This window comes from Protopterus annectens, chromosome 5.part0, assembly GCF_019279795.1.
Source record: "Protopterus annectens isolate FY-2018-M chromosome 5.part0, PAN1.0, whole genome shotgun sequence".
Classification (NCBI taxonomy): Eukaryota; Metazoa; Chordata; order Ceratodontiformes; family Protopteridae; genus Protopterus; species Protopterus annectens.
The window spans coordinates 829,832,412-829,858,913 of NC_056735.1; the positions used below are offsets into that span (position 1 = coordinate 829,832,412).

A 26,502-nucleotide genomic window follows, 5' to 3' on the forward strand; every position below is an offset into this window, starting at 1 on the left:
CAGATCTGCTCTAAGTTACAGCACAATGGCACAAAAATTACAGAACCAACTGATATTGCCAACATCCTGGCAGATACGTTCAGTGCTAACCTTCCCCCCCTCTCACCCCCCAAAAGGGCCTATATCTATACAGGAAGAATGCAGAGTCCCTGTAATCACAACCACACAGGTAAAAGCAGCACTCTCTAAAGCCAAAAACATAGCATCCATGGGACTGAACAGCATCCCAGGCTGTGTTTTACATGAACTTCAGAACAAACTGGCTCTCCACCTAAGCACCTTGTTCAATCATAGCCTCACGTCAGGCTTTATGCCCACTGAATGGTGCACAGCAACAGTTATTCCACTCCACAAAGGAGGAGCCACCACTGATCTTGGGAGCTATCACCCTATTAGCCTGACGAGTCTGCAAGGCCATGGAACGTATCATCATGGAATTCATAAACAAAGACATTGGTAACCTCCAAACTCTGGAACCTACCCAGTTCAGGTTTGTGAAAGGCAGATCATGCCTCCTGAACCTGATCGACTTCTTTGAGTCAGTCACCAAAGCCATAGACGAGGGTAAGGTGGTTCACACAGCCTTTCTTGACCTCGCCAAGGCTTTCGACATCAGCCCCCATTCTGGAATTATAGCTAAACTCACTAAACTAGGTATAAATCCCTAAGTCACAAGATGGGTTGCCAACTGGCTCACTGACAGAACCCACACAGTAATGTTGCAGACTCCAAATCTGACTTCAAACCAGTGACAAGTGGAGTACCACAGGAATCAGTCCTGGGACCTCTCCTATTTGGTATCTACTTCTTTGAAGTACAGGCTAACACAGAGGGCCTCTGGCTAATGAAGTTCACAGATGACTGCAAACTAGGAGCTATAATCGAGTCCCCAAATGATGTGGACATCCTACAGAAGGGCCTCACTGAGACAGATGCCTGGTGTCAGAGCCATGACCTCAAGCTCAATGCCAAAAAGTGCATTATCTCCTTTGGTAAAAACTCTGTACCCATGAACTACCACATAGGCAGCAGTCTTCTTAACACCAAAGGTGTGATAAGAGACCTTGGGACCCAGGTGGGCAGCAATCTCTCCTTTGATAAACAAATTGACACAGTATCCAGGAAATCCTTCTACATGGCACATCTCATCACAAAAGGGTTCTCATCCAGGAAAAAAGAGGTAATTGTTCCCCTCTACTCTACACTCATTAGACCCATTATAGAGTACAACATCCCTTTTGGAATGTACCTCACCTACTCTGAGGTGATCTCTGCCTAACATATAAAGCTATGTCAAACCCAGAGCTGTTGGACATGCTACACCTAAAGAAATCCCAATCCCTCTGAGCTACACTGTCTAGGGACCTAAACCTTGTCACCACAATAAACAGGACTTGCTGGAGGGACAGATTTCTGTCCCAGAGACTTCCCATAGTCTGGAACAAGCTACCCATCTATGTCAAGCAAAGTTCCTCATTAACACTCTTCAAGAAAAATCTTGATGAGTGGATGGGAAATAGGAAATACACCTCGGGGATCACTTCTGTGGCTCTGCTCGACAGGGGCACAGGAAATTAACTTTCTTGGGTTGGCGCAAGCCAGGGAACCCCTTTTTTGGCAAATCTTACTTAAGCCCTTGGGCTGATAGCCTTGTACCTACCCATGAACCTGTAATTAACCTATCAACCAATATTGATATGTGATTGGTGTCGCTGCTACAAACATCTTCAATTGATATGCCCTCATCTGCTATACATCAGGTTGTTTCGCCTGCTATCTTTCCTGTGTTCATTCTTACATTTCATCTGTGTGTCCCTATTCAATACAGACACTTACCCTGAGTGTTTATTTTACATGGTGGTCCATGTATCCTTACAGATCATTTACACAACTTCTGTACAGAATGTCAGGAATGGGATTTTACAATACTCTGCACTGTAGTACTGTCCTGTACTGTGTTTGGACCATAGACTTAACATTCATACCTCTCAACTTTCCAGAATTTCACAGGATGTTCAGATGTGTTGTTTATCAAATTTGTGGCTTTCTACCATATCACTGGGATGATCTCAGGACTGATGTGACTCAATATTACATACATTTGAGTTTCAGACTTCAAATCCTTCAGAACATGTATCTTAACACAAACCCCTCGTTATTCTAACACATTTCTATAGGGCAGATATGTTCCTATTTCTGGGTCATTGTCTCCCCATTATGTTGGCCTTTGTCCAACTGTCTTGAAAGCTATCTGTGAAGCCCTCGTGATTATTGTGGCATTCTGCACAAAACTGCAGACCATCAGTGCCCTGACTTAAAACAGAAGTACTTTCCATGTTTGCTTACACAGTTTCCTGGATGGCAAAACTGTTGCCAGCCACGAAACCTCCCTTATTTATGTTTAAATGCGGTGCATGGCATGAATATGCAATGAGCACTGCTGCTCACTGCACATCACCACACACATACATAAAACTTATGTAGGCTTCACATGAAGCCTACTGTGCATGAATATGCAATGAATGCAGTTGCTTACCGCACATCACTACACACACATATAAACTCCATGTAGGCTTCACGCGAGTCCTACATGGAATTTATTTAATCCTGGGGAATGTTGAGATGTTTCATTCCCATGGTATGCATTACACATTTTTTCTTCCAGTACCTTGGATTCCATATTCCTTACAGGCAACTTATCCAGCAAAATGCTCTCTAAAAATCCACATCTTCTTCATAATTTTAATTTTTTTTTTGTGTTTTATTTATTATTGATTTTTCTCCTTTACTAAGCCTTCACAAATATACTCCAAGTAATAAACAATCCACAAAGCAGTGGATAGAGGAGAAGCCAGACACCGGACAGCTGAAGTAAACTGGCAAAGTTTATTGTATCGATCAAACACAACGTGAAATGCTAAACAACCACAACGCGTTTTTCGTCAATACAGCAGACTTCATCAAACAAAGACACAACCTTAAAAACACACACACACATATATATATATATATATATATATATATATATATATATATAGTGTGCCAAAATTCAAATAAGCCAATAGATAGGCATCTCATGAATATACAATACTTAAAAGGCGTGCTTTTTTGAAATATAAAAACAAATACATTCACATTAGAATAAAATGTAATGTCATCATTGGGGTTCAAGGATTTGTAAATCAAAAACGATAATGAATAGGTAAAGGTAAATTAATAAACATTAAAAGCAAAGCAAGAGTAAATGATGCAACCTACTTTACTGTAAAAATTCTTGCAAATACTCCCATCTAGTGACCAAAATAAAAATAGCAGGAATCATAAAATTGTCATTCCATACGAAACTGAAAAAAACAATATTTTAATAAAATTATGTTATATGATATTAAAATATACCCTAAAATTATTCTAAATAGTTTCTAAAAACTATATATAAAATGTACAAAAAATGTGGAGACGGAAGATCCGATAAATAAAACCAATGTGATCAAATAAGTGAATATTAATAACATCAAGTAAAATAGCTTGCTAATCTAATTAAATCAATACAATCTATGAAATGTATAATATCAATAATTTAATGTATAGTAAATACCCAATATATATAATCTATATTCTGCTAAAATGTGAAAAGATATATAAATAAATGTGTATATATAGCAATAAAATGTACATGTGTATAGCTTTAAAAATTAATATCCACATAAAATTTTAATAGGTGGTGAACCATTATAATCTAGCAACCCTAATCTTTAGAACTGGTGCAAGGGAAACATTGTCATTTAGGCCTGGGGACCTATTGGCTTCAAGGATAATTTGCCAATATAGCTCCCGATATTCTAACATTGTTTCCCATAAACCACCTCTCTCATCTTTCTGGACTTCTTCTATAATGAAAAAAGTATATTTAGCTAGGGGGCAGGTGTGTGTATGTTTGTATAACGCGTTAGTAATTTTCTTATTTTTTATATCATTAACATGTTCATATATTCTTCTTCTAATCTTTCTTTCAGTTTTACCAACATATAAACTGGAACAAACTTTACATATAGCAATATATATCACTCCTGCAGAATCACAAGTACTATGAGTCTTGGCTTTTATTTCCTTTCCCCTAGCTTCAATAAAAACACATGTAGTGTCAGTCATCCAAGGGCATTGCGCACACATTTTACATGAAAAAGTGCCGTTAGTCTTCACTGTCTTCTTTTTCACATTATATGTTGGTGACAACCAATCTTTTATATTACGTCCCCTTCTAAAAATAATCTTAAGGGTGTGCTCTCTTGTAACCCAAGATCACTTATTCTAATAAATTTGTCCCATTCCTTTAAAAAAGTTTTTTGGATAATACCTCATCTCCACTAAAATATGTTATAAAAGCCATGTTATAATTCTTATCAACATTTTTGGGAGTAATTATAGCCTCTGTGATAGTTTTATTGTCGCAATGATGTAAATTTAAAACCCCATTACCCAAAATGGGTTGGAATCTATTTCCCCTACCTCTAATCACTTCATCTTTTATTTTTGTAATAAATTCTAAGGGGTATCCCCTTTCCAGAAACATTTGAACCACAAATTCACTCTCTGCATTAAAATCTAAATCATCAGAGGTCATTCTTGAGACTCTACCAAATTGACCTTTCACAATACTTCTTTTTTGGTGGATAGGATGTCCACTAGTAAAATGTAGATAACAATTGGAAAAAGTTTTCTTCCTAAATATTCTTGATTTAAAATGGTTCTCATCTTTAATTAAAGTCACATCTAAATAATTAATTTCTCGAAGGCCAATTTCATAGGTAAATTTTAAAAAGTCAGTAGTGTCACTTATGTTCTGTATAAACTCATCTAACTTATCTTTGGTGTCTATCCATAAAATAACTATATCATCTAAATAACGTTTATATAAACACCAACAATCCTTATAGATACTATTAAAAATAAAATTAGTTTCCCAGGTGTTAAGCACCATATTGGCGTAGATAGGAGCACATCTTGCTCCCATCGCTACACCACTCCTTTGTTGAAAATATTCTTCTTAAAAAAATATATAGTTATGTTTAAGCACCATTTCCATCAATACAGTACAAGTATAAATTTCATTATCTGACATATCACCAGAGGATCTAATGGCTTCCTCAAGCCATTCCAGACCTATATCATGTGGAATAGAGCCAAAAAGATCCACTACATCTATTGTGACAAAAATAAGGTCTTGTTTAAACAAATCATTATTAACCTTTTGTAAAAGGTCCCAAAAATCTTTTAAGAACAAAACATGTTTCATCATAGATTTTTTTCAATTTAACATCAATAAATCTAGCTAAAGGGGAAATAGCTGAACCTTCAGCCGCTACTATAGGACGCAGAGGGGGGGTCTTTATAGTTTTTGTGGACTTTTGGAATACCAAAAATAGAAGGAATTTTTGGTTTATCATTATATAAAACATCAAATAAATCATTGTCTATAAATCCTTCCAAAAACAAATCATATAAAGTAGAATAAATTCTTCTATATCCAATATGGATTTAATTTTTGGATACATTGCCATATTTTGACGTATCCAAAAGCAACTGAAACATTTTAGCTTTATACATTATATGATTCATCAAAACAATACCACCCCCTTTGTCAGGTTTCATCACCCTTATATTAGCATTTTCTCTTAACTGATGTAACATTAAAAGACTGGCTTAAGCAAAGAGGGGATTTGGGGGATTATTTTGTCAAGGATGATGGACATGTTGCTACATATGCTTGCAACTTAAATATACTGAATGATTTGTTATTTAAATACAAAATTTTAAACATAGATAATATGTATTTGAGAGAATGTTTGCATCAGAAATTAGTACCGAAGGGCCTACGTGTATATAAGTTTCCAAACAATGTTGTAGTAGGTTCACCTTTTCATTCTTTACTTCTTAAAATGTTTGACAACTGGGGTTTTAATTTAGTAAGGGCAATTATTAAAAACAACGAAGATGAAATGGGTAATCTTATGAAGAAAATTGAGACTATTAATGAGTGTATTACCAACGACCATTTATTTACTGTTGATGATGAAAAAAATAAATATTTTGACTTAAGGAAAGTTATTGATTCTAAATGTGACAAAATATTAGAAAGGAAGAAGAAAAAAATCAATAGAGACACATTTGAGTATCAAAATCATGTACATTTCCCTAAGCCTAGGGGTACTTTAAATTATGCTTCTAGGGGTTATAACAAGGATAATGAAATTTATTTGCACACTGAAGACCAGTTGGACCCTTTAGAATCCCCCCCCCCTCCGGAGATCAGAAAGAATAAAGAACCAGAGGGAGGGGAATTTTCACCAGAACGGATGGAGGAGGAAAAGGTAATATATTCCCCTGATATGTGTTTTGTTTTTGAAAATCTTGAACAGGTGGAGACTGTGGAAGAAGTGAGTCTTTTAGACAATGTAGTTTGCACAAGCAATGAGTTTAGGAATTTCAATATTTTTAATTACACAGAATTGAATATTGATCAGGTATATTTTAGTTTATTTTCTAAAGGGTTAAATTTTGTTCCTAAGAAAAAATGTGATATTAGCAAACTTGTGACTGATTTAAAAATGTTTCTTAGAAAAGTCAATTTTGAACTGATTTTCCAGGAGGGCCATCCATGTGGAGATACATCTAATGAGCTAAGAAAGAAAAGTATTTGGAATCCACCTATTCATGCACAATTGAAAGATTTTGAGATATTAGTTGAAAATGAGTTAAGACAGGCAGTGAAGAATAATACATTTCTAATATGTCATCTATTGAATATAATTTATTACATCAGTTAAGAGAAAATGCTAATATAAGGGTGATGAAACCTGACAAAGGGGTGGTATTGTTTTGATGAATCATATAATATATGAAGCTAAAATGTTTCAGTTGCTTTTGGATACGTCAGAATATGGCAATGTATCCAAAAATGAAATCCATATGGGATATAGAAGAATTTATTCTACTTTATATGATTTGTTTCTGGAAGGATTTATAGACAAGGATTTATTTGATTTTTTTATATGATGATAAACCAAAAATTCCTTCCATTTTTGGTATTCCAAAAGTCCACAAAAACTATAAAGACCCCCCTCTGCGTCCTATAGTAGCGGCTGAAGGTTCAGCTATTTCCCCTTTAGCTAGATTTATTGATGTTAAACTGAAAAAAATCTATGATGAAACATGTTTCGTTCTTAAAAGATTCTTGGGACCATTTACAAAAGGTTAATAATGATTTGTTTAAACAAGACCTTATTTTTGCAACAATAGATGTAGTGGATCTTTTTGGCTCTATTCCACATGATATACGTCTGGAATGGTTTGAGGAAGCCATTAGATCCTCTGGTGATATATCAGATAATGAAATTTATACTTGTACTGTATTGATGGAAATGGTGCTTAAACATAACTATATATTTTTTCAAGGAAAATATTTTCAACAAAGGAGTGGTGTAGCGATGGGAGCAAGATGTGCTCCCATCTACGCCAATATGGTGCTTAACACCTGGGAGACTAATTTTATTTTTAATAGTATATATAAGGATTGTTGGTGTTTATATAAACATTATTTAGATGATATAGTTATTTCATGGATAGACACCAAAGATAGGTTAGATGAGTTTATACAGAACATAAGTGACACTACCGACTTTTTAAAATTTACTTATGAAATTGGCCTTCGAGAAATTAATTATTTAGATGTGACTTTAATTAAAGATGAGAACCATTTTAAATCAAGAATATTTAGGAAGAAAACTTTTTCCAATTGTTATCTACATTTTACTAGTGGACATCCTATCCACCAAAAAAGAAGTATTGTAAAAGGTCATTTTATTAGAGTCTCAAGAATGACATCTGATGATTTAGATTTTAATGAAGAGAGTGAATTTGTGGTTCAAATGTTTCTGGAAAGGGGATACCCCTTAGAATTTATTACAAAAATAAAAGATGAAGTGATTAGATGTAGGGGAAATAGATTCCAACCCATTTTGGGTAATGGAGTTTTAAATTTAAATCATTGCGACAATAAAACTACCACAGAGGCTATAGTTACTCCCAAAAATGTTGATAAGAATTATAACAGAGCTTTTATAATAGATTGTAGTGGAGATGGAGGTATTATCCAAAAAACTTTTTTTAAAGGAATGGGACAAATTTATTAGAATAAGTGATCTTGGGTTACAAGAGAGCACACCCCTTAAGATTATTTTTAGAAGGGGACGTAATATAAAAGATTGGTTGTCACCAACATATAATGTGAAAAAGAAGACAGTGAAGCCTAATGACACTTTTTCATGTAAAATGTGTGTGCAATGCCCTTGGATGGCTGACACTACATGTGTTTTTATTGAAGCTAGGGGAAAGGAAATAAAAGCCAAGACTCATAGTACTTATGATTCTGTAGGAGTGATGTATATTGCTATATGTAAAGTTTGCTCCAGTTTCTACATTGATAAAACTGAAAGAAAGATTAGAAGAAGAATATATGAACATGTTAATGATATAAAAAATAAGAAAATTACTAACGCGTTATACAAACATACACACACCTGCCCCCTAGCTAAATATACTTTTTTTCATTATAGAAGAAGTCCAGAAAGATGAGAGAGGTGGTTTATGGGAAACAAAGATAAAATATCGGGAGCTATATTGGCAAATTATCCTTGAAGCCAATAGGTCCCCAGGCCTAAATGACAATGTTTCCCTTGCCCCATTTCTAAAGATGAGGGCTTCTAAATTATAATGGTTCACCACCTATTAAAATTTTATGTGGATATTAATTTTTAAAGCTATACACATGTACATTTTATTGCTTTATATACACATATTTATTTACACATCTTTTCACATTTTAGCAGAATATAGATTATATATATTGGGTATTTATTATACATTAAATTATTGATATCATACAGTTCATAGATTTTATTGATTTAATTAGATTAGCAAGCTGTTTTACTTGATGTTATTAATATTCACTTATTTGATTACATTGGTTTTATTTATTGGATCTTCCGTCTCCACATTTTTTGTACATTTTATATATAGTTTTTAGAAACTATTTAGAATAATTTTAGGGTATATTTTAATATCATATAACATAATTTTATTAAAATATTGTTTTTTTTTTCAGTTTTGTATGGAATGACAATTTTATGATTCCTGCTATTTTTATTTTGGTCACTAGATGGGAGTATTTGCAAGAATTTTTACAGTAAAGTAGGTTGCATCATTTACTCATTCCTTGCTTTTAATGTTTATTAATTTACCTTTACCTATTCATTATCGTTTTTGATTTACAAATCCTTGAACCCCAGTGATGACATTACATTTTATTCGAATGTGAATGTATTTATTTTTATATTTCAAGAAAGCACGCCTATTAAGTATTGTATATTCATGAGATGCCTATCTATTGGCTTTTTTGAATTTTGGCACACTATATATATATATATATATATATATATATATATATATATATATATACATATATATATATATATATGCGTTTTTAAGGTTGTGTTTTTGTCTGATGAAGTCTGCTGTATTGACGAAAAACGCATTGTGGTTGTTTAGCATTTCACGTTGTGTTTAATCTATACAATAAACTTTGCCAATTTACTTCAGCTGTCCGGTGCCTGGCTTCTCCTCTACTCAGTGCTTTGTAGATTGTTTACTAGTTTTTGTTTGGCACTGTTCTTCTGAATTTGTGGATACTCCAAGTAATGTTCTTTCATTATTTTTATACTGTTCCTTCCTTCCACTTTTATATAATCCATTTTTGCTTTCCACTACCTAATTTTCCACTAAATAATTTCTTTCCTCATCCTTTTCCAAACCCATGTTGTCTTCCACAAATAGTTAGATTTCTTGTATAACAACCTTCTGATGACTTTAGTTCTTTATTCTTTTATTAGCTTTTAAACCTAAAAAAAAATGTATAGATGCCATATACACAACTGAAGTTTTTAAATGTACTCTCTCAGTTTCCTTATCATTATACATGATCCCGCTCGAAGCCTGTGGGATTATGTAGGTTTAACATACACGGCCCCCCCTAAAATAATTCACCATTTTGTTAACTTTTAATTTGCTGCTTTTTACCGACCTAGTACCACCTCGTACCCTCCAAACCTTAATCCTGACACAAGTATCTCATTATTATATACTACATATTTTATTTCCCAAAGTATCTACTAAACAAATTATGTCAGCATCCAGATTCTTATACCATTCATAAACAGACATTCTCTTTACATTACGTAATTGCACTTGAGGACATTTGAAGTGTGTCAGTGGCGATTGTATTATTATTAACCTATTACTGCCTTAAAAAATTCCAGCCATATTCTGTCGCATATCATCTACTCCGAGGCGATCTCTGCTTAACATACAAGGCCATGTCAAACCCAGAGCTGTTGGACATGCTACACTTAAAGAAATCCCAATCCCTCAGAGCCACACACTCCAGGGATCTAAACCTTGTCATCACAATAAACAAAACATGCTGGAGGGATAGGTTCCTGACCCAGAGACTCCCCAGACTCTGGGATAAACTGCCCATACATGTCAAGCAGAGCACCTCTTTAGCCCTCTTCAAAAGGAACCTTGATGATTGGATGGGAGAAAGGAAATTCACCCCAGGTATCATGTCAGTCGCCCTGCTAGACAGGGGTCCAGGGAAGTAAATAGTGTGGGAAGAAATAGCCAGGGAATTGCTATGGCTAGGCTTCTATAGGCCCTAGGGCTGATAGCCTAGTACCAACCTCTGAACCTATTTTTTTATTGATTTTTTTTCCCTCTCTGATTGTACCATGGCACATGACACACTCTAGCATTGCCTTCCACTGGCCATCAACAATGGCATGTCACTCATTTCCATAACTGGTATGACCCTTCAAGTTTGCCCCACCCCTAGAAGTCAGTACTCCCTTGTGTTCCCTGATGTCTGCTTGAAATTTACTACAGCATCATGCACCCTGGAAACATGCCACATATTCTCCAGCTGAAAAGGTTCAAGCCAGTAATGCTGTATTACTTTTCCCCTTCCTATATCAGCTCAAGCAGGTGCCTAAACTGATAATAAAAATTTGATTCATCTAATTTGTAGCTAGGGTTTTGTGTTTTTATACCAATGGAACTCGATAGTGTATCTTTTTTTCCTGTGGGCAGTGTGTGTTAACTAGTACTTTTTACCAAGTAGAGTAAATATGGTAGGTTTAATGGAATTCTGTAGCCTTTATGATTCACCAAGGGAAGAGGTCATCTACTGATTAAACAGTACTAATGGAATCCATTAATAACTACATTACACTTGCAGTACTAGATACATAGAGAATGTTGGGGTCTAGTGCATGAAATGTCTTGTACTGTAAGTTTAATAAATAAGTTAAATGATGAGCAAAGCACTGAAGTCATGAACTGGGTTCCCTAATTTTACAGTGCAAAACATTTGATGTTTCATGTAAATCAAACATATATTCCATTTATTTCAAACAACACATATTCCAAATATTATTGTTATTATTATCGTTGTCTTGTTTCTGTTGCTGCCGCTGTTGTTGCTGTGTCCCATTGACTCCAATGAGATACAATAGTCACCTTATTTTCCAATGAATAGCATGTTTTGTGAATGGATTGCCTCATGGGTATTTTCCTACTGTTGTTCATGTGATAGAATATTACAGTTTTTTTTTTAATTTAGTGCCGTATGTATTTTGAATGTGGGAAGGAACAGAATCTAATCCATTCTGAAGATAAAAGCATGTTCTAATTGATTAAAGTAAAGTCAGTATTTGTCTTTTGTCCTTCTCTTTTTTTTACTCTAATATGAATACATTTTATTTTAAGGTAGTTGACTTAAGTAGATAATCCTCCTATGTGGGTAGATTGTATATGTGTAGTTTATGTGTGCGGATAGGAGATGAGGTCCATACGTTGCTCTGGTTTCCAACAAATGATCTCCTCACTCTGTCCATTTGTTACTCAGCATGGCACTCAGTTCCATTTCTATTGTGAAGACTGCGAAGAAACATTCTGCCCTTTTTATTGCAGTTACATCTTTCTCCCCATTTAATACTTTCATCTTGATATATAAAAAAAGACTCGGTTCTATTTGTTGACCTCTGCCTCTTGCTTTGTTACATTTCATGACCTCTCCCTATTGCTCTGTTTCAGTTTATGAATTAGTTAGCCTTACATTCTTTGCTTTTTTTCTGCTTGCCTTCCTGTACTGTACCATTCATAATTCCAACATCTTCCCCATATCGCTTATCCTCTGTATTTTCATCTAACCACAAGCCTCACAGTCAGGTATAACCACAATGACCTTCATGTTTTCCTTTTTTATCCCTTTATCATAACTTTGTTCAAAGCCTGAAATACTCCATCATGATCCATTCCCTTAGTTTATTTACCCCATCACTTCCTATCACATCCATAATTCACCATGCACACTGTCCATATCTCAATGTAGTCTCCTCTCCTATTATTCCACACATTCATTTTGTTTATTTAGCTTTCCTTATGACTTCAAATAACACTGCATTGGATTCACTGTTGGTTAATGGCATCTTTAACAGCCCATTCCTGGGAACATGCACATTTTTTATCAACACATCCAAAATTCTGTCCTTTATAGTACAGCTAACAGCGTGCTGAATTGCTGATGGTCCAAGATTACAATCAGTTTCTACTTCTGTACCCCATAGAGCTCAGCATATGCCAGTCTGCTCTTGAAATGATTCTGATCTCCCATGCATAGGATCTTCTTGCTCCTGTATATTTTTATTATTCTGTGCCCCAGTCTCCCACCCTTCCTCCTCGAAATGTCTGGGGTGGATACACAGTTTAATTCCAGATCATTTGCTTTACCGGTTGAGACTGAGTCTTCTCTCTACCTCATCATGCCTTCTTGAATAATCTTCTTCTGCTGTGAATTCACACTTGGTACCCTGCATTATTTACACTGATACACACTCACCAGTATTCTTATTTCTGTTATTCTGAAAGGCCCTCTATCCTGACATCTCTTTGCCTGATGCCCTCTTGTTTCTTCAAATAACAGCAGTATCCACCTTCTCTTATTACATCATTTCTTGCAACTTCCTCAGCATCCTTCCCAGACTACTTGCATTGTGTAGTTATACAGTTCATGTTTCAAGTCACCCTTCTTTGTGTCATTTTCTCTGCTTCTTTGATAACCCATCCTCCAGTTCATTTTAATTTAAAGTTATAATCAAGAAGATGCCCATTTCCAATTTACTGTAAATAAAACAGCCCTTTCTAGCTGATGACAGAGTTTTCCCTTGACTTAGAGCTCATGCCTCTATGTCAAGCATCAACTTTCCTACTACCCCCAAACCTTTCTTTTTTTCCCCACTACCAGAGTAAGGCATAATGCTTCCTTATCTCCTCATTCCATATTGTACCGTCTGCTAGTATAAACCACAGTTCTGTACAGTTCTGGAAATGTTAACTGCAATACCATAGTTTGCATCTGGCTGCTATTTCTTTGTCCCTGCTTACTATCACTTAATTTGTCTTTCCTGACAGATGATTGAGCTGATAACCCTGATAACTTACGGATAACCTGGATATTAAAAGGCATGATATGATAGCATTAACAGCTCAAGAAAAACATTGCATTTTCTCCTCCTTTTTAAATGATTTACAATGATCCCATTCTGTTTTATGAGACAGCACTTTCAAGGGCAAAAGAGATGCACTCAGAGCTTCCAAGCAAACCAGAAGAATACAGCCACTTAATAAGAGTTCAAAGATGAGTTCAACTTCTAGGCATCATTATAGATGACCAGCTTAAATTTGACTTGTAAGTAATTGCATTAACAAGTCTAATAAAAAACTTGGCCTCTTATACAGAAATTAAAAGTTCCTGATCAGCAAAGCAAAAGTAATCTTCACTCATGCTTATCTGCTACCTTGCCTATTGTACAGTTCTCAAATCCTTACGAATCTCAAATTGTTGCTCCTAAGTTAGAATCTACCTACCACAAGGTGGCCAGATTTGCAGCAAAGCAAAATTATAAATCTCATCATTGTCTCTCTGGCTAGAATTTCCCCACCAGTTTATTCTCTCTCAGCTTCAGATTATTCACTCTATATTGCACCAGCCATCATACTATCCCAATTTATCTCCTCTAATCTCTTTTTACTCTCCCTCTAGGACTCTCCATAGCTCAGACCAAGGCCTATTACAAATCTATAAACCCAAGACCAAAACTGGATGCAACCTCTATAGCTACTATCTAACCATGTCTTGGGACAAACTGCCATTAGAAATTAGGTCACTCAAACAACTCAATCAGTTCAAATCAGTCCCCAACGAATACCTGAAAAGTCACTGGTCCTGCCACTGTACTCACCCTCCATAATCTATCTTCCTAATCCTAGGGCAGTCTACTGCCTGCCCCTTTTCAGGTTTTACGTCTGCTTTTCTGTTAGTTCTCTTTAGCTTGTTTATCTAGGTTATTACTTGTCACTCAATCTAAAACATATATTTGTTTTTATTAACTGTAATTTCCTTAACTAGCTACTCAAACTGTGTATCTCACTTCTTTTATCAAACAAAACTTTTGTTAATAACAACTGAAACCCTACATTTTTATTTTTTTTTTGCTTTTGTCAGAATTGTATTGTTATTCTTATTTATTGTTTATTGCTTCTATTTACTTTTATTTGTAAACTTGTGGTGCCTTTCTCCCCGGGCCTCCACTGAAAAGGGCTATTAGCTCAGCTGGACAAACCCAGTCAAGAAATGTAAAATAAGTAAATATCATGTATCTGCACCATGGGAAAATTTAAAACTGATATCTTTCACCACAATTAGTTGTTTCTGTTTGCATTTACTGCTGCTTTGTGGTCCAACACAACACCATGAACCTTATACTACCTCAAGCTGTAGAGCAACCCATGTCACAGTTAGTAGGTCCTTTTCTTCTGTACCCTATTTTAACTAGCATTTCCATAAAACTATCTATGAAATTTTAATTATGCAGCATTCTGATTCCTTCTATGTGGCACACCACATCACAAAAGGTTTCTCATCCAGAAAAAAAAAGTTCATTGTTCCCCTCTACTCATCACTCATTAGACCCATTACAGAGTACAACGCCCCTTTTGGTATGTACCTCACAGGACATCTACAACAACTGGAAAGGGCACAGAAATACCTCACAAAGAGGATTACTGGCCTCAAAGAGATGCCCTATGCAGACCGTCTCAAAAAACTCCAGCTTTACTCTGTTGCATATCGCATACTCAGAGGTGATCTCTGCCTAACATGCAAAGCTTTGTCAAACCCAGAGCTGTTGGACATGCCCCACTTAAAGAAATCCCAATCCCTCCAAGCTACACACTCTAGGGACCTAAACCTTGTCACCACAATAAACAGAACATGCTGGAGGGATAGATTCCTGTCCCAGAGACTTCCCATACTCTGGAATAAACTTGCTATGTATATCAAACAAAGCTCCTCATTAGCACTCTTCAAGAAAAATCTTGATGATTGGATGGGAAATAGGAAATTCACCCCGGGGATCACTTCTGTGGCACTGCTCGACAGTGGCACAGGAAAATAATTTTCTTGGGTGGCAAAAGCCAGAGTACCTTTTTGGCTGGGCTTGTATAGGCCCCAGGGCCGATAGCCTAGTAACTACCTATGAACCTATGAACTGCAGCGTTTCACATGATTTCTCATTATGCCTCTTCATTTACACACCAGTTAGTTGGATTTGTCCACCGTCTTGGCAAACTGACTGTTGTTAGCTAATTAAAATAATTTCCTAATGACCCTTAATGTTTATTTACAACCACTATATCTCTTAGCCGTCTATTCTTATTACAATTTTCATTTTTATCTTTGTGGATGGCATTTTTCTCTTAAAGTAGATGGTTTTCTCTGTTGCTGTATACTTATATTATGAGGCTGAACTGTTAACTTTCATCTTTTTTACTTTAATAAACATACATACTTACTATGTATTCATTACTTACATTTTTCAAGACTCCCATTTTGTTTATAATTCTCATAGCATATGTAATGCAAGTATGATAAAATAGGTAGGTCATGCTCAAGGCTAGGTGATAACCATTAATAAATGTAATTGTACTGTTCATCAGATTAATAAAAAGTTAATAACATTTTTTTTATCACAGGCTGTTCTGGTGGACCCTGAAAACCAAGCTTTCTGTGGAGGCACAATCCTAAATAGCAAATTCATCTTGACTGCTGCCCACTGTATGAACCAGACTAAGAGTTTCAAAGTGATTGTTGGTGAGTTCTTTATTAATTCTACTTAATTAACTTAATGTGAATTAACTGTGTGATTTGACACTAGTGAAATATATTCATAGTATAGTTCATTATGAATTTTTTCAAAGTGATTGTTGGTGAGTTCTTTATTAATTCTACTTAATTAACTTAATGTGAATTAACTGTGTGATTTGACACTAGTGAAATATATTCATAGTATAGTTCATTATGAATTTTCTTTAAGATATGAGACTTTAAATGTAGACTGTTTTTAAAAGACAATCCATTGGAACTCTACAACTTGATAGTTTACTTTGAAAATATGAAACTTGTGGTTTTATGTAATGATAGACCTGGAAGATCAGGCCTATCCTTGTAAACAGCATGGCTGATTCCATTTAGCATTGGGCAGCTCGGCCACTTAAAATTTGCCAGGCTACAAATCTTCCTAGTTTTAACATAGTGCTCTGTAAAAAGACTTTCCTCTGTAAATCTCAGTTATGTCAAGCAAAAGTGGAACATAAAACAACAGTAATATTCTCTAGAATCATGTCAGCATAAGACGTGGAAGAAGATGAATGAGAATGTTGACAGGAATGATCATCTTCATCCAGGTCTAGCATTATGATAAGTTCATGATTTTTGTACATAACATTTTTCTGGTATGAGAAGGTCCATCCTCATCAATAGCAGGATAGATTCCAAGTTTATCCCTTTAGAATTTCTCCAAATGTTTTGGGTTTCTAATACAGTGATGGGAATAAACCCCATTCCTATGTCAGGATACAGTTAGAGTTCATGAAATTAGAGTGTTTAAGTCTTTGATGTTTGATAAGTATGCTCTTCTGAGCACCCACAGTGTACCCAGAATTGTCTCCTTCAGCAGTTCACATAGAGTTATAAACACTGGTAGCATACTTAAGTATGACGGTGAATTATTTTTTATTAGTTCAGTTTCTCCTACTACTATTGCAACTGAGTGGGTATCTTTCTTCCACATTCTTCTTGTTTCTGCTTGGAAATCTTGGTATTTTATGACTTAGTGTCTCTCTTTATATAAGACACTATAATCCTTGGGTTAGGAATTTGAATGATCAGTGCTACGTATGTCTTTTTTCTTGGACTACTATGTTTGGTTTTCTTGAATCTGTTTTAGAACTGTTGGTGGTAGATGATCCCATGTGATATCAGCATCATCATCATTGTCTATAATGCTATATGGATAACTTTATTCATGAGAAAGTACCTCTGATTACTGTGGCATCAAAGGAATACTTTGCTTTAGATTTCCCCTCTAGCTTCTAGTGTCCTTCAAAAGTAGTTTATAAAGTTCACATAACTGCCACTGCTGCATGAATACCTAAAAGACCTGAAGGAGATTTAGGTGGAGAGGTAATTTTATTTAATTATAATTTTCATAATAAAATTTAATGCAGTCACTCAACCATTAAGATCAGTATTTTTCAATTGCCGATCACCGGACTGTGTCCGGTCTGGCAGATATTTCCTCCTGGGCTATGAAAGAGTTAAGAGCTTGGACTGAAAAAAAGTAATGGCTGCCATTATTTTACACTTGCTAAGCAGTGCGTTTGTTGTTTGGCGAGTGTAAAATAAGACAGAAAAAAATTAAAATAAAAAAAAAATGTGTGTATGTGTTTATATCTTTGTCTGGAGTGTATGGCTTCCATTATCTTACACTTGATAAGCAGTGTTTTTTCTCCTTAGCGAGTGTAAAAAATAAATGAAATGTGTGTGTGCGTGTGTGTGTGTATGTGTGTGTGTGTGTGTGTGTGTGTGTGTGTGTGTGTGTGTGTGTGTGTGTATGTATGTGTGTCTATTTATATTTCTGTCTGCGTGTGTGAGTGATTGTGTGCACGAAAGCAGAAGAGACTGTCTATAATGCTTTATGGATGACTTTATTCATGAGAAAGTACCTCTGATTACTGTGGCATCAAAGGACTACTTTGCTTTAGATTTCCCCTATGGCTTGTTGTGTCCTTCAAAAGTAGTTTATAAAGTTCACATAACTGCCAGTGCTGCTGCTGCTGCATGAATACCTAAAAGACCTGAAGGAGACTTAGGTGGAGAGGTAATTTTCATAAAAAAATTTAATGTAGTCACTCAACCATTAAGATCAGTATTTTTCAACTGCCGATCACTGGAATGTGTCTGGTCTGACAGAAATTTCCTTCTGGGCTATGAAAGAGTTAAGAGCTTGGACTGAAAAAAAAGTAATGGCTGCCATTATTTTACACTTGCTGAGCAGTGCTTTTGCTGTTTAGCGAGTGTAAAATAAGACAGAAGAAAAAAAAAAAAAAACGTATGTGTGTCTTTATATCTTTGTGTGAGAGTGTATACTTGTATCGATCATGATGTTATCTTACACTTGCTAAGCAGTGGTTTTTCTCTTTAGTGAGTGTAAAAAATAAATGAAATGAAAAAAGTGTGTGTGTGTGTGTGTGTGTGTGTGTGTGTGTGTGTGTGTGTGTGTGTGTGTGTGTGTGTGTGTGTGTGTGTGTGTGTGTGTGTGTTTGAGAAAGAGAGAGAGAGAGAGACAAGCGTGAGAGTAAGATTTGCTTACCTCTCAACTATACCATTCAATCTCTCAGCACAAGAAATATGAACAGAGCCACAAATAACAGCAGACAAAGGAATAAAAATTGGGACAAATTTTAAATATTGCTCTTATAAACTTTGGAAGTTGCTAGAATAACACAGTTTCCATGGCATGTCTTTTCAGAAGGATATGACATCTGAAACTCAATTGTCTGTCATTATTTAATGACTTCAATCCTCAGTGATTTGCCAGAAAATTACACATTTTATGAAGATGGGACCAAGCATATGAGCCAAAAATCTAGACATTCTGAAAAAATCTGGACAGTTGAGAGGTATGCAAGTCTGTTGACTCTTAGCTCAAGATATCAGGGCCACATTTTACCTGAATGACATGATTTGAGTTAGCAGGCATTTTCTGAAACAGAGGTGTGTGTGTAAGAGTGAGTGAGTGAGATCAACTACTGGTGGCAGCAGGAGTAAAGTGGTTTGCATACGTCTGGATCTTTCAGCTGAAGAAATTTTATTTATCATTTATTGACCGGGAAAGTCCGACTAGGTTCCACAGAGCCTGTTTTCAGCAGAGGCCTGGGGAGAAATGCTCCAGATGCATGTCTTTGGAATGTGGGAGGAAACCGGAGTACCCAGAGGTAACCCACGCGAACACAGGGAGAACATGCAAACTCCACACAGAAGGGACCCCAGCCGAGAATCGAACTGGAGAACCTCTTGCTGTGAGGTGACAATGTTAACCACTGCACCACTGTGCCGCCCTATCTGGATAAAGCCTAAAATAAAGATGGAACAAAGCTAAAGTAGGAACAGATTTTAATTATTCCTCTTATAAAATTACAAACTTGCTTAAATAAAATGATTTGTGTTAGCATGAATATTCTGAAGAAAATAATAGCCTGAAACTCAAATGTATGCGTTATTACATTATTTAGTAACTTCAATCTCTAATGCCTGGCAACAAACCAAACACTTTAGGAGTAAGGGACCAAAACTAAAGTAAATACCTGAATACTTTTTTAAATGTTATATTTTGGATATTAAAGGCTACCTGAAACAAGATTAACATATATTACTGCAAGTTTGAAACATTAGGCAGAGGAACTATTTTACATCAAAAACATATAAAAAGATAATAAAAAATAAATAAGTAACTAACACACAAAAGTTTTACAGACAGCACATTCTCTAAGCACAAAAATGCCCTTCAGGGTGGGTTTTATTGTGGAAATAATATCCTTCCAGGGGTGTAGAGGCTCAATGGCACACCCATGGGCGGGTGTGATTTCCACAATAGCACACACCCTGTTGGGCATTATTGCTTGCTTAGCAGTCTCTGGAATAATTCTCCTATTTTCACCAGACTTCAAATGTAAAAAGGTTGAAAATCACTGATTTAAATTATGAGATAATGTCATCTTATAAACCTTTGAGATAAGTTTTGTTTTCCCTTATTGGAGAAGGATACAGTTACTTGCCCAAAATTTCAGAAAGGTTTAGCTGATTTTGCATAAAATCTAAGGTGCTAAGTAACACCCATGGAATAGCAATGAAATTATAACACTGGGTGACATGAACATTAACTGGTCCTCAATTCAGTCCCTCACAAACTCCCTAAATATTAACCTTTATAATTTCTCTCAACTTATCAACTCTACAACCAGAGCCTCCAAAAATTACTCCAGCAGTAGTATCCTATACTCGACCTTAGTCTCTTACCCTCATTATTTCTCTGATAGTGGCATACTTCCTGATTCCCTCAGCAATCATCTCCTTACCTTTGCTCACCACCTTACTTCCCCCTTACATTTATCACATAACTATATCTCCACTCACTACCTAAAAAAACTTCAATCCAACTACCTTTTCTAACTCACTAAAATCAATAAACTGGACCACTCTAAGAACTTTATCCCTAGAAAATGCTGTTACCTATGTCAATACAACTTTTCTAAACCTCTTAGACAGCTACAGCCCCCCTAAAATCTAAAAGAATAAAAAGCAAAACTGCCCCTTGGCTAACCAAAAATACATTAACTGCCATGCGCCTTAGAGCTAAAGCCTGGGTACGCCACCAGAAAAATAAGACTCCCTCCACCCTCAGTGAATACAAAACACTTCGCAACAAAGTCAAAAAGCTAATTATAGCAGACTGAAAAATGTATTTCTCCTCACTGCAAAATAACCATAAAACAAATCCACAAAAATTCTGGAATGGTATCTCCTCTCTCCTTAATCCTGGCAAAAAAGAAGACCCTTGTCCAGATTTTTTCATCAACTCAATTTCCAAACTAACCTCCTCCTTCTCTAAAAACACTATATAGCCTACTTCAACATCCCCACCCCTGGCCTCACCTTCATCATCACTCTCCAATATCTTCACTTCTCAACCACCCCCTTTCTCCATAAAACCCATACCCACATCTACCATAAAAACACTTCTCCAAAAACTAAAACCATGCTCCAATGCCCCAGATAACATACTCTCATACTTTCTAACCATAGCTGCCAAAGCCATTGCCTTATGTATATTAATCAACCGCTAAATCCAAGAAGGTCATGTACCCCAACTATGGAAAAAGGCCTTCTTCATACCCCTGCATAAAGGAGGTAACAATAATAATATTACAAACTTCAGTCTATCGCCATCCTATCCTCCATCTCTAAACTTCTTGAAAAATGCGTCCAAACTTCTACTCTATCTTACCGACAATCACTTACTAACTCCCACACAACATAGATTTAGACCTGGCCACAGAACTACCACTGCCATTCTTTCCTTCCTAGAAATTGTTAACAAAGCCCGTGACTCTGGCTGTACTGTATCTACCCTCCTACTTGACCTCTCTAAGGCCTTCAATACCATATCTCACAACCTTCTCCTAGCTAAACTCTCTAATCTAAACCTATCCCTTTCCACCCTCAAATGGTTCAATGGTTACCACTCAAATAGAAAGCAAGCAGTCAAATGGAAAAAAGCCACCTCCTTCTTCCTTAACACCCCCACTGGTGTCCCCCAGGTTTCCATACTGGGTCCCCTCCTTTTCAATATATTCATAAATGATTTCCATCAATCAGTCCCTAACACAAAACATATCCAGTATGCAGACGATTCAGCTAAAATCTGTTCTGCCACTTCCATCCCCACTCTCATAAAGCAAACAAAAGAGGCTTTTTCTACCACTAAACAATGGATGTTAGACCATCACCTAGCACTCAATGCCTCAGAAAACAAACTAATGCTATTTACCCCTTTTAAGTCAACCATTATTGAAAAATATTCATTCTCCATCAAACGCCAGAACAACATATCTCTCGAATTAGTACCTGAGGCCAAACTCTTAGGTGTCCACATTGATGACTATCTGAAATTCATCTCCCACCTACAAATAAATATAAAAAACCCCCACCAGAAACTTGGTATGCTTTACCGCCACAATTGCTACCTCACTCCTTCGACTAAGTTCATTCTCTCTACCACATTTCTCATACCTTCTCTTCCTTATGGTGCTGCACTCCTAACAAACCTATAATCCTCTCTTAAGACAAAACTCTTCTCTTGCTATTATAAAATTGCCTTCATAAATTAAGTTAGTTAGAGCTCCCCAGTTATCTCACCTATATTCAACTTATTCATGTACACAAACTCATGTTCACCTCCTCCCTCTGTCCCTCCCTGTCCTCTACCTTTAAAATGCACCTCCCATATAGACTCTTACAATCTAATAAAATACCTAATTCAGCTGTTTAAACCTACATGTTCCCCCAGGCAAAAATCTCCTATCCTTCGCCCTTGCACGTCAGTGGAACTCCCTACCACCATCCATCCGTACCACCAAAAACCTCTCTTCCTTTAAAAACTCACTTCACTCACACCTTATATCTCAGTGGGAATGCTCCTGCTCTCACCCCATATAACCTCTTCTCCTCTCTTCACCTCTGACTTCTCCTGTTTCATGTATGGTTTAGCAGGAACCAATCCATGTGTATATAACTACTCTAGATTTACAGTGCTGACTTTTTATCTCAGAAACTGTTTCTTTAAATGCAACGTTTTTATTCTGTACTTAATGTAACCAAAACTTTGCCATTTTTGTTTCAGAAATTGTATGTTTAAATTCAATGTTTTTACTAGTACTTTTGTACTTTTTGTAACAGAAGCTTTTATTTTAATTTTGTTTGTAATTTTTGTTTGTTTTTGGAGCTTTTCTCCCCAGGACTCTTTTGAAAACTTGTTCTTCTTGGCCCAGTGGACTATCCTGGTAAACCAAGTGCAAATAATTAAATAATTAAAAGAGATGTTCTCTTTTATCTAAGTAGTCAAGAAGAAATACAGGTAGGTGGACTAACTGGCTGGTTTAGTCTCAGTGGCTACCTTAAGTACCAACGATGGATATGCTCATAAGGATAATCTATCCTTAAGAATTATGAGCTACAGGTCTTTCATAAATAAGGCTTACAATTCCACAACCTTGTATCTGAGATAATAACTACTAGAAAGAGAGCTTTCAAGGTTGAAGGTGGTTCGAATGTAGAAAGTCTGAACTTTTCAAGTGCAAAATATAAATCACGTGAATAAAAAGGATCCTTGAAAGGAGTGGGATTAGAAATGTTCCTTTAAGGAAGACCTTACATACATTTAACGATTCCAAGGGCACTGAAATAGAGCTTTATTGAATTTAGAGACAGAAGCTAGATATACTTTTAAAGAATAATAACTGTGGTCTACGCCAAATATTTGTGAAGCATACACTAATGTAGAAGACACTGAAGGGGGTAGTGCTCCAAACCTTTAGAATTAGTTTAAGTAAAAAAATATGTCTTTTTGGCCTTTTATATTTTTCTAGTATTATGTATCTGGGCAGAGTTAAGAATTTTGATTACACTGGTGTGTTATATAGTGTGCATTTCTGGCCATTAGTGGAAATGCAGTAACCAAACTGTCAACTGAAGGCAGTGGAGATGCAGATGAAGCTTGCTGAAAGGAATATGGCAGCAGGGTCTTGAAGGATCACAAACATAGATGCTTCATCAGGAGATGAGGCCTGAAAAAGGGAACATAGACTTAGATGGAAAAAGCTGTCAATGAACATGGTTGTCAGTTGCTGACAGCGTGGGAGTGCAATGCTGGCATTGATGAATGGATGCTGGTACTGCATTTACAACTAATCTGAAGCTCTGAAGCACTTCAAATGAACTGGCTTTGTGTGGTAGTAACTGTAACAATCTTCTTGCTACAGTTTGTTGAGTTTATTATATTCTTATTTATTTGACATCTCTTTACAGGGAAAGTCCAAATAGGATGTTATCCCATTTTCTGCAGAGGCCCATGGAGAAAAGATCCTCATTGATATAATATGGTCATAATTAAATAAAGGTATTATAAAGCCTAATATAGAAGAATGGCATATTAAATAAATAAAAAAATAACCTTTCGCTCATACGGTATTAATATCAGACAACTATAACAAGTTGAAAAAGAACATTGTCAAAAGATAAAGTATTCGTAGGTTGGAGTTCATAAAGATAATATTAAACACACTAAGTACACTTTTTGAAACACATATAACTAGATAAAATAGTATAAGCAAAACTATATTTAATTTTTGTCTAAAATACAGATTTTACTAATTCCTTTTCTCTGAACATAGTCAAAGTATGCTAGTGGTGGACGGAGGGAGGGACTAATTCAGCCTGGAGTGGTACAGAAGCAGAGTCAGGTTTTATTTAAGTACTCTTTTAGTAGTTGATTGAAGTTAGAGAGGTTAGCAGTAGATATAATTTGTAGAGGGCTAGAATTTCATTTTTTAGCAACAGAGTATGAGTAGAGACTTTGGCTAGAGGATTTGTGGGGTTTATATTTGCTGAGAAGATACTGCTCATTAGAGTTAATTAGTTTGAAGTGGTGACAGAAACGGGAAAAATGAGTAAAAGCAGGGCAGTTATCAGCTTTGTTAATTATGTGTGAGGAGATAAGCTGCATGTAATTTGTGGTGAGGCATTTCCAGCCAATTCAAAGACTTAAGGGCAATGCAATAGTGGCTGCACTATTGTTTGCTGGTGACAAATTTTGCAGCCTTATTATAGCATGCCTCAAGCTTATTTTTAACTCTAGCTTGAAGGTTGATTAAGAAGGGTGCACTGTGTAAGAGAGATGAGAGAAGGTAGGCAGTGGCAAGAGTGGTTTTGGTGGTGCTGCTAAGGACGTTTATGTGCCTGTTGGGCATTCCTAATTTTTGGGTATTCTTTTTTTATGTTATTTTGAACATGCAGGTCAAATTTAAGCTTGCCATCTATAATTACCAAGATGCTTTTTATGGGGACATTTAATTTCAGCTTTGTGTAGTGAAAAGATTTTGAAATTTGTCTTATTAGGCATGTGTGATTGGGGGATAAATAACAGTAACTTAGGGCCGAGCAGTAGCTGAGCATTATGGATTCATTTCTTAACTGCTGAAATAGCTTCTTGTATGATAAGATGTAGCTGAGGCAAGTAATTAGATGCCTATATAAGTGTAGACTCATCAGCATATTATATAACAGAGACTGGATATACAAATGCATGGAGGTCATTGATAAAGATTTTAATGAGAAGAGGATCAAGAATAGAGCCTTGGGGCACACCATTGTCAAATTGCAGGAATGGAGAGAGAGAATTCTGCCATTTTACAGATTGGACCCTGTCAGTTAAATAGCTATTGAACCACAGTAATGAAAAAGGTATTAGTCCTAAGTGAGGCAGTCTCTACAGGAGATTAATATGAGAAACTGTGCTGAAAGTTTTTGACAGGTCAAGAAATAAGCAGGAAACATTTGCCCAATTCCCAGCATTTGTTTATGGTGTCAGCAAATGATAGTAAGGCAGTAGTTGTACTGTGTTTTGGGTGGAGCCCATATTGGGTGGGTGTTAAATGTTCTTGTAGAAATAAGTGCAGGAGTTATTTACGAATACAATTTTCAAGCATTTTTGAGAGAGGAGATAATATTACAATAGGCTGAAAGTTAGAGAAGTTGGCCAAGATGTCTCCTTTATGAAGAGGGATAATATAGGATTTTTTCCATAGTGAGAGTACATGGGGTTCAGCTGTTGATCTATTGAAAAGGATGGAGACGGGTTATGATTTTTTGGATGAACAACAAGAAAAGATTGTAACATGAAAAGGACAAGGTGAATAAATGATTTTAGGCTTATGGAAGGGAATGTACAGAGCAAAAATATTTCCAAAAAGATAATAAAATGAAAAATGTGGCCTATGAAAAAAAGATCTGACCTCAGTCATTGATCTCAAGTTAGAAAAGGAAATGAGTAAGAATGAACACAAACAAATGTGCTTTGACAAACAATTACCACAAGCTAATGTTCTGTTTTGATAGTAGGTTACGGCCATGTTTCATTTCTTGGGTGCAACTTGCTTGGATGTGTGGCAGAACATATCTGGAGAGAAAGGTCTGTTTACAGGCTGTTATGGGTAAAAAGGCATAGGTAAGTTTCAGGTACCGAGCTACTAACAATATTACACCTGCTTTTGATAAGGATAGATCTCCTTATGCTGAGGCAGCCATGGTGGTGCCGTGTTTAGCGTTGCCGCCTCACAGAAAGAGGTTCTCTGGTTTGATTCTCGGCTGGGGTGCCT

The 26,502-nt window shown here is 36.0% G+C and overlaps 1 protein-coding gene across 1 annotated transcript in view; it reads left to right on the plus strand.

Annotated features, from left to right (window-relative positions):
* Positions 1–26,502, plus strand: part of F10 (coagulation factor X) — a 539,902-nt gene that overhangs the window by 464,557 nt on the left and 48,843 nt on the right. Inside the window, exon 8 of the mRNA XM_044072640.1 lies at positions 16,204–16,321. Within this exon, the coding sequence (XP_043928575.1) occupies positions 16,204–16,321 (118 nt within the window). The remainder of the gene's footprint in view (positions 1–16,203; positions 16,322–26,502) is intronic.